The sequence below is a fragment of the Labrus bergylta genome, chromosome 6, assembly GCF_963930695.1.
Source record: "Labrus bergylta chromosome 6, fLabBer1.1, whole genome shotgun sequence".
Taxonomy (NCBI): domain Eukaryota; kingdom Metazoa; phylum Chordata; class Actinopteri; order Labriformes; family Labridae; genus Labrus; species Labrus bergylta.
In genome coordinates this window covers 10,790,368-10,804,872 of record NC_089200.1, presented here as the reverse complement: position 1 = coordinate 10,804,872, position 14,505 = coordinate 10,790,368, and the positions used below count along the sequence as shown (strand labels likewise).

At 37.9% G+C, this 14,505-nt stretch overlaps 1 protein-coding gene across 1 annotated transcript; it reads right to left on the bottom strand.

Annotated features, from left to right (window-relative positions):
• Positions 1-6,165: 6,165 nt before the first annotated feature.
• Positions 6,166-10,710, bottom strand: pdcb (phosducin b). Its single transcript, XM_020655401.3, has 4 exons — positions 10,557-10,710; positions 9,302-9,360; positions 8,642-8,790; positions 6,166-7,672 (listed from the first exon to the last, which is right to left on the bottom strand). Exons 2-4 carry the CDS (start codon positions 9,345-9,347, stop codon positions 7,157-7,159), a joined length of 711 nt encoding a protein of 236 aa, XP_020511057.1. The 5' UTR covers positions 9,348-9,360; positions 10,557-10,710; the 3' UTR covers positions 6,166-7,156.
• Positions 10,711-14,505: the final 3,795 nt, after the last annotated feature.

The following is a 14,505-nucleotide window of genomic DNA, read 5'->3' as shown; positions in this document are numbered from 1 at the left end:
TCCGCGAGCAGGCGCAGTACGCGATTTGACTTTGCCAACTGTCACTCGAGCATTGTGGGAGTTGTAGTTCTCAGCATGATGAGCGTCCAAAAACGATACGTTCCGTAAGGATTCATTTAAATTTATATTAAAAAAAAAAAAAGGTCTACTGTTGTTTGACAAGAGAGAAGATAAAGTGTTCACGGCAAACACTAAAGGTTGCGCATGTCCGTAGAAATACAAAAAAGTGTAACTTCACAGATATAACTTTCTGATTAATATTAGATAGCCTATTTATTTGTGTTAGGCTACCCAGAAATTAATGTTTTAAAATAGAAATAAAGATGAAAGGGAAAATCTGTGAAGGGAAATGTTGTTTTAGGTTAGAAAAGTCAAAGAAATATAGGTTCTGCAAATAGGCAACCTGCATTAAGCCAGCAAAACTGAACAGACAACTAAAAGGTTACCATTTTTCAGTTCCTGGCCTATAAGCTTTTTTTTTTTTTTTTTTTTTTTTTTTTTAGTAGTTGAGTAGGTATAGGATAAGTATAAAACCTCTAAATAGGCTAAAGTATTTTTTTTCATCAGTGAAAACCCACTTCCTCAAAGTTTGTCAGCAGATGGCGCCAAGTCAAGCTTTTAAGCAGACTCAATAGAGTTTACAAAGGCCTAATTGGTTAAAATAAAAACCCTCACATTTTTTTTAAATTTAATTTCTGGAGGACAAACATGGAGAATAATAAGGATGACGACAGAGGACGGTGAAGTACTAGGACTGCCTGAACAAGTTGCATTAATAAGTAAGTTAGGGTCATTCACTTGTGCCAGTGTTATAGTCTTATTGCCTTCAGTTTAAGTTAGTAAATCCATGGATGCTTAATTGTGATTCCTTGTGGTCATTGGTTCATAGTTATTTTGATGCATTTGTTTTATTTATTTGGAATCAATTGTGCATGCGTTTTAATGATAAATCTAGTATTCTATCTCAATGAAGCCCTCATTGCATCCTCAATCACAATTGCTCACTGCAGTCAGTGTGTACATAAATCAATCCAAGCAATATTTAGAGTAAATGTAATCTAAACGAATCCAACACACAAATTTAGTCCATTTCACACTTGAGTGTGACTCACTTGGCATGAGTCTTTATAATAAGGTAACTACGGTATACATGATGAAAATGAAAGGGTGCTTGAACTTTATCGCTTTCAGTGCAGTTGTCAGCACTGATAGCATCACAGAAATTTGACATAGCAACTCAGACGCAAAACAGCTTTCTAATAATAACTATAGAAATACATACACAACAGCCTAAATGTTTAGTAAACCCTGTTTTGAGATTATTTTGTTAACTGGTTTCTTGCACCGCCCCCAGTTTACACTGCCCTCAGTATGTACAGATACAAATAGACAGCATGATAATAAAGTGTAGGGTGAGCAGGACAGGGTGATTAAAAAAAAGCGTTTTAACAAGTTGCTTATACAAAAGTCTGAACATATCAACTGAATGTACTTAAAAAAAACATGTATATTTATATAGTATTCAGAGGTGCATATGGTTGGCCTCTGTTGTGGTTGTGATGTTTACAGGTTGAACAGGGTGCATTTCAACAATGAGAACAAATGATGAAGAAACAAATAGTCAGCAGATGGCGCCAACACCTACTAAATGTTCAGTTGTGTACGGCACAAAAGCACAAAATAGAGGAGAGCAAATACCCCCCCCCCCCCCCCCCCAACAGTGATATTAGATAACAAGATTGAATCCATTCTTCTGAGTTACTGAGTTATTTAAAAGATAAGTCTGGTCTCGTAAAAATGGGTCTTGCCATCACTGTAAAATTTGCAACCAATTACAGGGTTCAGGATGCTGTTGTTGATGATTATATTAGCAACCACACACAGTTGTAGTTACCATAAAAACACGTTACATAGTTTGTTCAAACAGAGTGTTCGCTGATAATTGTTTGACTTAACAATTTTCTAATTAAAATTTGTTATCCCAAAAACAACTGGTTTATAAAAAAACAGCTATATATATTTAGAAAAATAAAATATGCCTTTTATGAGTTTATTTAAGTTCACAGATCAATCCCAAGATGTGAAGAGTCAACATCTACAAATCATCGAACAAGTTTGTTAGTTGTAGTTATATTGACGTTTCATACTGTAAAAGTGACATCGACTATTTTCCCAGTTTCCGTTTCAGTCATTTCCTAACTGTCCCTGGTGACATATGACCGTTAGGTATTTAGGCCCTTGTCTGGACCAGTTTTGAGAAACACCTCTTTGGTTTATTGGTTCATAACCAAGGTGATACTTCTGTGAGACAAAAGACGGGCAGCACGAACATGAGAAGTATTAAGGAGGATGTTTGCTCGGGGCAGCGGAACTATTTTCTTACACTCGGCAGACACGCCTGGATACCAAGATGTATAGTTACCTATAGCAACACTGCGGTTCAAACTTCTTAGAAAGCCATGCTGGCTGTTGTCAGCACTCATCATAAGAATGAAACTAACGAACATGGGCTACTGCACTCTGCAATCAGTGGTGATTTAGAATGTGATTCATTATAGATACTCAAGTTCCCCTTTCATGTTCCAGTTTATACTGAACAAATGCAGTGAGACAACAATTCAAGGGAACTACTGATGTGTAATCCAACTGAAATTCCACCTAGCCCTTAATTAGGACGTGTAAATTTGTCTCTTCATTCAAACAGTGAGTATCAGCTAAGCATGGGAAACAGACCAACCCAAAGGTAAACTGTGATATTGGGCCGATACTGTATGTGTAGGCTACTCATTTATTTTCTGCAGCAGTTAAAGCTTTGTTACTCATCCCCATCCACCTTGTTCTTATCTCTTCCTTCCTCTTCTTATCTTTAACAGTTTTCTTACTCACTCTGCCTTTGTTATACTTAAAACTAATAGTACCTAATAGTAATCTGTGTAATAGTGGTTGCACAGTATCTATTCATTGCACTCATACATGTAAGTTGTTTGTTTTTTCAATAAAGTTTAATCTCATCTGGGGGTAGATGAGTCAAATGATGAATCGTCTTCATTGAAAATACTGAGTGATGGGAAATGTACCGTTACATATCTGTAAGTAAAGTCACTCTAAAAAGCTTTTATTTACAATGACAACAAGTGAGCGCAGTTCGTTATGTCATCTCTCTCACGTTTGCTGACCATATTTGGTCACAGGGACCATGTGCGCCTCAAATCGGGTCCCAACTGCAGTGTCATCCTGACATCATCTCGGTGCAATTGTTTCTGTGGTGGGTGAACTAGAGCATGTCGGGAGGGCTTTCCAAGAGTCCACGCACAAAATGGACAAAAGTTCTCCAATTAGTGCATCAGTGTACACAAAGAGGGAATCAAAACGTCAGAAATGGGGGTGGTATCACATGGTCATTGCAGAGGTAAACATTGAGGTAAACATTGGTTTAAGGGGAGTGATGAGTCAAACCATGCCCCCTTGGGTTTTTCCATGATACAAGTTTACAGAGATAAATTCTGGGTAAACATGAATGAACCCCAACTCTTTGATTCTGCTCAGGAAAGTCACTGCTCTGTAAACTTTCTCCTAGAAGAGGCCCACGGTTTGTTTCTGTGTATGTTTTGGAGAATAATGAGGCAAAATACGGCACTTGCCAATGATTTAATGTTTATTCTGAGCCTACAGTTGAGTCATCTTGTCTTGAGGTGAAACCTCTCTTAACCTCTATTAACGTTGCAGTGACTTCTGTTGCACTCACTGAACCCTTTTTAACTGTTGGAAAATTGCCACATACGGCACTGTACATGGCTGTGAAGTGTGGTGGAAGCTTGAAGGCATATACTTGGGTAGAAAGTATTTGATAGGTGTGAACTCAGCAGGCCAGTGGTTGCACATAAGCTGCGCCTGAAGTAAGCTGCCACTCTTGCATACAACGCCGTGGTCTAAGTCACCAGCAGCAAGTCTGGCTGACATGTTTAGGCACTTAGGGAAACACCTCTCACTCTGCCAGAAAAAAATAAATCTTGTGGGAGGTATCCAAAAGAGTTTGATAAATCTTTGACACGCTAATACTGTGCAAAGTGAGGTGTTACCAGCTAGGGGCTATGTAAGCCGTGCCAGGTGCGGTACTGTAGAAACACAGTAACATGTATATCCTTAGAGAAATATTTGTTAGCGTGTCTCAGTCCCTTGTTCTTTCAATTTGATTAATTACATTAAGAGCCCCTTTGCAGGCAATATGTCAAGAGATTATTGGTATTAAACCACATGAAAGTAGATGTCTATGAATGTTTAAGAGGGTTTGTTTTCGCAAAAGTACAAGATAAGCATACTGTGTATAACCCATTTTATTAAAGAGATTGAGGGCATTTTTTTTTGCTTGAGTCTTTTAAGGTGTAAAAGCTCTTAGTAACCTACGTACTACTACTAAAACTACAGCCTTAATCCTGTAAGAGGATTGTCCTTACACCTCAGCATGGAGCTCTTCACTTCCTATCATCAAATGTTACTTCTTATTAAAGCTAACAATCTGCTATCTGTTGATATGTTAAGCTTCATTTAGGCAGTCAATGGGGGACGTTTCCAATGACTACATCCATTATTTATGCAGTCTATGCTTTGGTTAAAGTCCCAAGTCTATATATGTTGAATAGCCTTTCCATTATAAATGAAGTCAAGGCTGGACAGCCCCAAACATGGTTGGGTTTGAGCACTGTTTCATCAATTTCTCATTCTTTTCTCTTTTTTTCAGTATTCAAAACAGAAAAGAAGATAATTTATTGTAGAGTAGGACAGTGGGAAGAGTAGGAAACCGGGATGAGAGAGTGGGGAATTGTCATGATTTGGTCTTATTTAGTTTTGTATTTCAGCATTTAGGTTTCCATGTTTTAATTTCTCCTGTTTATCCTATAGTGTTGCTTGTTTCCCAAGTGTGTTTTTGTCCTAATGTTTCATAGTTTAGTCTTTAGTGTTTCGTGTTTTATTTTGTAACTTCCTACCCTAGTGTTTCTCTATGTTCTAGTGTGTTTTTTTTTTTTTTTTACTTTCTTTAGTTCTGTGTGTCTTCAATGTTTCATGACTTAGTTTGTAGTTCTCCTCAGTGTTTCTTGTATTTTATTCCTGCCTCTGTGTGTTTCCCAGTGTGATTGCCCTGATTGTCCTCACCTGTGTCTTGTTAGTCTCACCTGTGTCTGATTACCCTATGTACTTGCGCACTTGGGTCCAGTTCCTGATTTTCCACACCCGTGACAGGAATGACTTACAGCAAAGTACAGAGATTTGTCCTTGAACTATTGGATTGTCCACTTCGAGGAATACAGCCCCTACAAGTGGCGTGCAATATAACCGTTAACCCTGCAAATGGATATTATATACCTTGTAAGTGAAGAGGTATCACGAAGTTGCACTACTTGATAATGCATATATGGACGATTGGTATGACTTTATTGCAGAACTGTTTCCTACAGTAGTGGGTTTGTGTGGTAATGTGCTTGTCAGTCAGATGACTTTGTTATATAATTTCATTTGATTCCCTTCATATCAAATTGTGGGTTGGTTGCACGTCTTAAAACCTTTTAGCTCTTTATGTTGTGGTTTTCACATGCCTGCAGCTCACTGGGGTTACAGAGGAGTCAAATCTGTGGTTGTTTAACATGTGACAGCCTGCTTCCACAGGATGTGTTCTGTAGTGGTATGTATCCCTCTATTTCCTGATTTTTGCCTTGTCAACAAAGTTTGTTTATCAAGTGTACAAAGGACAAGTTTTAAGATGCTTCTTTACGTCCTATGAAACTAACAGACCCTCTTTTTCTACCCTGAAATCAAATTACTCTCAGATTTATAATGTTTTACAAAAAGGTGAAATGTTGGCTGTATAGCCATGAATAAATTGTATCTCAAATCTGTAATTTAAAAGGATTTCTTTAAATTGTTGTATATGTATTTTAATTTATCTTCACATAGTGTAATGAGGTTTTATGCCATTTGAGTGTTATACATTGTTAATTTGTTTGCTCACCGGAAGGCCCAACTGGGGATAAGTGTTGGAAATTATCAATAGCTATAAACTCTCAGTGCACCACATCAGTTTCATGCTGTGTTGAACATATGTTGAATTGCATTGTCCCTATTCAATAAATACATTCAATTAAAAAATCAAAGACAAATAAAATGCAATGGAAATGTACTATTTTGTGATTTTTATTCATGTATATTAGTCTATGCTTCATCATGTTCCAGACAGTACAGTTTAAATAAATAAACAAATCCTGAGCAAAATCAATTGAGTAGATATGAATTCATCAAAACAATCCTTGACCCGTGCAGAGTTGAAGACTTGTAAGTCAACTCTATTTCCTAAAGCTTCCTTTTTGTATATGACATCATCCCTTCACAATATAAAATATAAATAAATGGCTGAACACCACCTTGATCATTCACTGAGCATTACCGAGTACCAGAAGCTCAAGCATGTTTATTCCAAGCATAATATTCACCTCCCACTACACTAGTTCCAGAGACGTAATTGAAGGTCAGCTTGGACAGGGCAGCTGTTTACACAAAAATGTTCCAAGGCCAGAGAACCTTTGCCTCTTGAGTCCAAGTGTTCCTGTTCTGTTTAGGTCTTTGAAGTTTTGTTTCCAATTTAGAAGCCCACACCCCAAAGAGAAGTTTAGCAACCACGTGTTTAAATATAGTATCACTTCTGAGGATGTAACTATGTGCTAACCCTGGAGGTGTAACGTATACAAAACATCAAATGCTACAAAACACATTTTGAATTAACACATTTTGACAAGTTTGACTGTATGTTATATTTTCTATAATCACAAAAGAAAACTTTGCAATAATCTTGAGTTAGATTACTGGTTTTGGCTTTTTTTTGAGTACGGTTGAGGTGATTTGTGATACTTAATTAATAAATAAATCAATATACACTATCTTCTCGCCTTACTGTACCCTTACCTTAGAGCATCCAAATCTTGGATATTTAAGATTCATCACTAACTGGATACAATAAGCCTCCCTTAGAAGACAAAACTTAAACACTTGTGAGCTAATGGAGATGTACATTTTTTTTCTATATACCTTCACCAAAGAAAAAAACTTTGTTAGAAATTGTCTTTCATGGCTCTAAGAGAGTACTCTCCAGGGAAGCCAAAACTTTGCTTTACTCTACATCGTTTTCTTCTTCATCCTCCATGCCAGGCAGCTCTTTCTCTGGTAGCAGACCATAGCTATTGAGGAATGCCTCCACATCCGTGGCAAAGAACTCCTCGTTTAGGTGCTGCGTGCAGGCCAGGAAGTTCCCTAGAAGTTCTCCAGCCTTGTACACCAACAATGTGGGCAACACCTCATCCGAAAAACGCTCCGCAGCACCTGATGCAACAGCGTCAATCCGGCAGAACTTTACAGTTGGGTACTCTGTGGCCAGGCAGTCAAGGCAGTTGTTGAGCTCCTCACAACCTTTGACCCCATCCTTGTAGATGTGTACAACCACTACTGTACTATAATGTTCCTTCTCAATCACTTCTAGGAAGGCCTCTCCGCTGTCCAGGTCATGAACACCTTCAAACTTGGGCCCAAAGCTGAGTTTATCATGCATCTCCTGCATGCAGCGCTTCCTGTATTTCTTTAGACATCCCGCATCTTCCTCCTTAAGCAATTCATACTCTTGGACACTCATCTGGAATGACAATCAAACGATAGCTTCAGGTTATAGTGGCTATTTGATTTGGTCGTTGGATACATTCTTTAATGTTATAAAACAAAAGTTTTTTTCAATTATTTAAAGACGTTTTTTGATGGGATATACACGGTATCATGTACATAAGGAGATGTCAGTATGTATACACTTCTAATAACAGAAATGAGGCAGCTAGTGTGGTGGGGACATTGATGTACAATACTGGACATGGAGAAAAGTGAGGGCCATTAGTGGGAAGGTGAAGAAAAATACTGCTTGAATGAGGGTAATTAACACTCTAAGGACCTGATTAACAAAGGGAGTTGGCTGCTTTTGCACCCAATGTACCTGTGTAAATGAGAGAAAAGACACTGTCTAATTCACAAAGATTTAAATGCGCCCCTGGGGCTGTTGGGTCGTATTATAATGAGCCGTTATGCATTCATTTGGGTCAACATTGGCCCCTTTCTAATGACCCTTGTTGCAAAATCCACCTCATTTCCAAACAAGGACTCTAACTCAAGCGGAGGTGGTGAATATGCCAAGGTATTTATAAAGGATGTCACATGCAACTTTCCAATGATAGAAAGTTTCACCCCTTTATGACTTCACAATAAATCATCTGTAAATATAATCTGTAAATATTACTTTGACATCACCTTTATTATTAGAATCAGGGGTCAAATCAACCCAGGGCTGCCAGAGGCTCACCCTACGACATATTTGTCTTCATGTGTGGAGATGGTCTGGGTTGTTATGTTATGTTTTTTTTTGTTTTTTGTTTTTTTTTAAATCTAGACAAGTCTGCTCTACCATGATATATAAAACTCTTGCTGTGCTACAATCTTTGTTCACAGCTGTAAACCTTTGTAAATCCCCAGATGCATTTTTTAGTAGACTTTGATTTAGACCATGGTGGTTTGTAATTGTGGCTATATAACATTTCTGCTGCGGCCTGTTTGGTTGTACCTTGCGGTTAAGGTTTGCTCTGGAGTCATCTTTTGGCCTCCCCGGGGATGACATCTGTCTCAGAAGTTCCCTTTTTGCAGGTGGCAAGTTTTCTGGGTCCATACTCTCCAACTTAAACCTCCTCCAGTCATTTATGACACCTTTAGGACCTATGGAGAAGAAAAATGTATTCAATGATAAAACTTTTAGGAAAAATAAGATGTAGAAAAGGATTGTGTTGCCTGGATTCTGATTAAGTATATTTATTTTATACAGGCAATAAAGAATCAATCTTAAGCCGTAGTCGTAAATGTACAGCAATGAATCATGTGTGAGTAAGGTTTCCTATTTGGGGATTAAAGCGTCATCCCAGCCTTCTAAGACGTGCACTCATTGCACCACTGTTACATAAGACAAAGAAGATTAGAGGTTCCGTTAAACTGCCAAAGCTCCTCAGATCTGTACTCTACTTTGGTCTTCCTGTTGTCTGCTACTGCCAATTGCTCAGTATGAAGGCTTTTATTTTGCTGTTTTGCAGTCATTTCTATCAAAGGCTAAATGTTTCTTCTTCATGTTAACGTAAATGTATATTAGCATTGCTCGTACAATCAGACTCACCGATAAAAGAACAGATAAAGACCACCATGTCAGTTGCTGTGTGACACCATGGCTTCTACTCACCTGTGTGGGTCGCAGTCTCCTCCAAGTCAATCAATTTGTCAGACATTTTTCTGGTTTTTCTGCACGTAAGAGAGTTAGAGAGAGTTTCATAAGGCCATCATCCAAAGGGGTTGTGTGTTGGTTATTTCCTTTTTATGTCTGTTAGGGGTTTATAGCCTGTAATACATGTTTATTCTCATTGTTCTCGATTACATAATTGCTACAGATTTAAAACCTTTGCACGGTGATAGAGCCACTGGAAACCAAGTGAGTCCCATGATAATTAAATTAATGCAGTCTAAGAGGATACTGGACTGCAACAGATCTGCGTCTTCCTTGCTGTTAGCTAATGTTTTCAGAAGGAACAGATGGAATTGGCATCTAAGAAAAAGTACACCATGAGATTAAAAACAAACTTTACCACAATAAATGGATGGATGGATGGATACTATGTTTGTATGTATAAGAAAAACATTTTATTTCTATGTTAAAAGTAGAAATCTAACGAATATGCATGTGATCATGCTTGTGCACTTAAATTATAATTGTTTCGCATTTTTGAGTAGGAAATGTGCAATGCATTCACATGAGATGTAAAGCTGTTGTCAATCTGGGCCTCAAAACTGAACTACTTTGTGATGTCATTGGTGTCTGTGTTTGGATCAGTGGGTGTGTGTGTGTGATGTTTGCAGAGCCACTATCTCCTGGCCCATCTCCAGTGTTCCAATTAGTGTAGTCTCCCTTCCTGAGTGAAGTCACAGTGCTGATCTGGGCTGAAGATCTCTGTGGCCACCTCTCTAACCCTCAAATCCACATATGGAGATTTTCCGTAATTACTTCTAGCATGAGCCAATGAAGTCTTTTGTAAGGGTTTTGATTCTATGTTTGTGAGCAAGAGACGGCGAAGAATCAGTTCAAAAAGCTGATTTTCAATCGGACACAAATCTCAAGCCAAAACAAGATCACCTTTTTCCTCATTCTGTGCAAAACTTCTTCACTTTAAAGAATGAAACTAACTTCACCTACATTTGACAAAACGTCTTTACTGTAACTACGCATAATGGATAATGGCAAATTATTTGAGAAAATATTTAAATCAGATATGAAGACTCAAGGCGGGACTCAAAATCAGTCTCAAATGACTGTAAATACATACAGACCAAATATCTTTGTTGTATTTTATCCAATCCAGATTAAAGTTCCAGTTTCCCGTAGGTTTTACCTGATTTAACTGGTGCTGTTCAACAAATAAGACATTAATGTAAGTGTTCCTTACCTTCCACAGTCACGGTGAAGTCCTCTCTTGAGTCAGTAGATAACCTTGCACTGGTCTACACTCAGTGACTTCACAAAGCTATCTGTGGCTGGACGCTGTGTGTTGTTGTGTGCATGCGTGCGTCTTTTCCAGCCAATGAGCTTGGTGTAATGGAGATTTCAAAAAAAGACCCTATAGAGCAAACAGAAATAGAGCATAGATCCTAAGAGGATTTCTCCTCAGGAATTAGAAGCCTCTGCTTGATAGAGGCCTTAGTAGACATAATGGCGAGACAGAGGGGAGGAGAATGAATGAATGAAAGATAAAAAGCATTTAAAATTCAAAACAAAAGCCCTTTATATTCAAGAGCAACACACAAGAACTACTGTGTTGTTAATGTTCAGGCTTTTAAACGGTACATCAAGAGTTAACTCAAAGAAGAGCTTTATATCCTCGAGATGAACTCTGAAACAAAGTGATCTTTTCTGGAATTCAGAGTTCTCCGAGGCATAGAGCTTCACACGAAAATGAGCACATGATGGGAATATTACAGAACACAAAACACCCCTAGCTAGGGGTGGGGATCAGCTTTGGTGATGCTTTATCACGCGCTTCTTTATTATTTTCCTGCAGCTTACTCTTTGTTTTCAATGTGTTTTTTTCCCTTTTATTTTTTAACCGCCAGTAGCTTGAAAGTTCGGGGAAGGTTTTTCTTTTTTTTCATATTCCAAAAGATATATTATTTTTTGATGGGTATAGTATAGACAATTTAATACAGAATAATCTGTATCTTAAACTGTTTAACCTTTGTCGTGAGAAACGTCTCATCCTTCTCTTCAAAAAAACTGCAACTATCGAATAAACGTAGCACTAAAAAGTCACAATATTTCCCAGTTGAACAGGCTTACATTGAAGTATGATGTTTGTTAAAGCTCCTGTGAGGCCATGTCTATATTGGAGCCCTGTGGACAAAGATTAGCTAACTTATCTTGCATCTGTTTTGGTAGTGTCTTCACAGTTTGCATTTTATGAAAAATAAAATTCTGCTCTCTGTCTGAATAAGCAAGATACTGGTTGCTCATAATCCTAACAAAGGCTCTCATTTAGACCAGATACTTGGGTCTTTCACACACTAACACACTGGTATGGTATTTTTATCAGTTTGTTGACTTTGCACAGGCAAATTACATCTTTGCAGTTCAGATGCAAACCCTACTCTGATCTGTCAGGATCAGCTGTGCAGATAAGACATGCTCTACTGATATAACATGATGCATCTGAAAATGCATTCAGGCTGACTACCTGGTCACAATAAGGCAATTGCTGAAAATACTGGATCCCCACGGAGCGCAACTGAGGCACCAGTGTGGCAAGAAATGCAAGCAACATGTGACTTGTAATTCTGAGATTTTCAAATTTCATGAAGAACATCAATCAGAGATACTTAATCTCTTTCTATTTGTATTTTCTCATGTGAATGCATCACGCTTTAATCTTATTTGCTGTTGTCGATCATTGAGCGGCTTCAGTGTTAATTTGACGTTGTTTTGACGTTGTTTCATAACCAGCTAAAGAACTCTTCACGGGAGATTTAAGTGTAAATGGAGCACATCAAAATAGTGTTAAGGTCTAGTGCTTAAATTTACCCAGCTATATTCAAACACTTCAGGCCCTTATAGTGGGAAAAATTAACCTATTCTTAAAAAAAAAAAAAAAAAGGCATATATTATTATGATTATATATTTGAGGGGGTTGTATAAAAGCTTCTCTGTGACAGTTGTCCTGTTTTATTACGCTTAAGGAGGACTGTGTGTGGTCAGGAGTGTCAGTATATTCTCCTGTGAGAAATGTATGTTATTAGGTTTCACCAGAGAACAACAGAACTAATAAATTTCATGATATGTTTCCACAAGCCGCAGTAAGAAATAGTATCCTTTGATCACTCCTTAGTTCTTTGTCTTCCCCACATTCCTCTCTGTGAGCTCCCCTTAGATGAATGCTGATTCACTGCCGTGCAAACAGGAAGGGTTAATGCTCTCCACACCCTCTAGATATTTTCTGGGACTGCTCATGCAACCGTGTTCGACTTCTGTCCTTCCCCCTGGTGTCTGCGTCCTGTATTTATTGGCTTAAAGGCTTACTGGACCTTTTTATTCAGGAACACACAGTATAATGATGTCAATTGGGGCTTCATTACTCTCAGTGCCCCAGAGAGCTGACATGTTTATATATAAGCATAGGTTGCTTAAAATGGAACTCAGCAGATTGTTAAGCACCCTCTGTTCTAAAAACGTCTCACAGCAACAGTCAATACTTCCATCCATCCATCTATCCATAAGCTCACTTGTTAGTTAGCTATCTGTGTCTATCTTTCTTGCTTGCTTTTTTCCCCCCACCACACTAAAACTTCATTGTCAAAACAACATGATTTGTAAATTAACAGCTACTCAAATGTTTTTACAATTCTAGATTATTCAATATTAGGTTTTAGGGATTTAGCTTTTGGACAGAAATTACTGTATTTTCTCTTACTCTTAGCATTCTCTTAAACTAACTCTTAAACAAGTTTATTGGGATCATTCTTCAGGAACAAACAAGTACAAGTATACAGTAAAGTGTTGTGACTGAAAAGCTGATGCAATGCAAGAAGAGTTTTAAATCTACCCTTTACAGTTTTCTGGAGGATCATAGGCTATCACTACAAGATGTACAGTATGGACATAGACTGACATACATTAAGGAGTGAACTTCATGTGTTTCCTGTACAGTTACTTAACTCAAAAGATTGTGTCAGAACTGAGCTGATGTAAAGCCACAAATCACTGACTACAGTATGCTAAGAAGTTAGAACTGCTCCGACTCAACAAAAAAATATTTTCCTCAAAGAAATATGTAAGAAGCCTTGCAGCAACTCACAGCCAGAGGATTTAGTATGTGTGTGTCTCCACCAGCATTACTCTGTTACATCATCACTGATTAGTAGATCACTTCTTCAGGGCTTCAACGCTAGGTGGACACGGGGCCTTACACTACAAGTTTTCACTCTGAGGTTTTTATGATACTGTACGACAATGCTTTCTTGTCAAACCGGTTGCTGCAAAGCATGTTTTATATTATTTTTTCAGTACAAAATCTGCTTTTTTTCTTTTCTTTTCTTTTTTTTTAAACACCTCTGTGATCTCAAAGCTAGAGGTCAGCATTCTGCAAACTAGATTAATTCTGCCGCTTTGGAAAGAGTTTCAGAAAAAAGTTGGGTGAACAAAGAAAAGACCCTCCTTATTGCCCTTTTTTATGACTCACAGACACCAGTATGTCTGTGTTTGCTTTATAAATATGCATTTACGTCAAACCAGCATTTCACCTCTCAGAAAGTATAAAGTGACAATCTCTTACTACCATGGTAACCGATGTAAATATTATACATTTACACTGTTGAGTAAACTGATAGGCAGTCTGGACAATTAGTTTAATGATAGGCCTTCAGGACCAGGAGACTTACAGCAAATGACGTGTATATGAGTGTGTATGTGAGTGTCTGCTTACTTTTCCCTTATAAGTACTTACATGATCCATATGCTCCATGATGTCTAAGGGTATAGAGTTAGTGGCAAAGCCTGAAATTACAGTCTGACTATTTCCCATGCGTTCGTGCTGAGTTCACTGATAATGTTTTTCAGTAAACTTTGACTCACAAGGATAATAGCCAACATATACAGTACAAAAAACAGGTTGACACGAGTGCTGCACTGGGTCAAAAAAGGTTTTATGACAAATGTGTCATTTGACCTCTATCATATGACATCTTAACTGTGTTTAAAACACCTGTTTTGTATTTGTTTATTATGTCCTGATGAAATCTCATTTGAGCCAAAACGTGTAAACACATCCCTGGACAATTACTGATTTTTATATTGCGTCAGAGTGACTCTGACTTTCAGTTTAGAATGCCATTTCTTCACGATGAACGTTG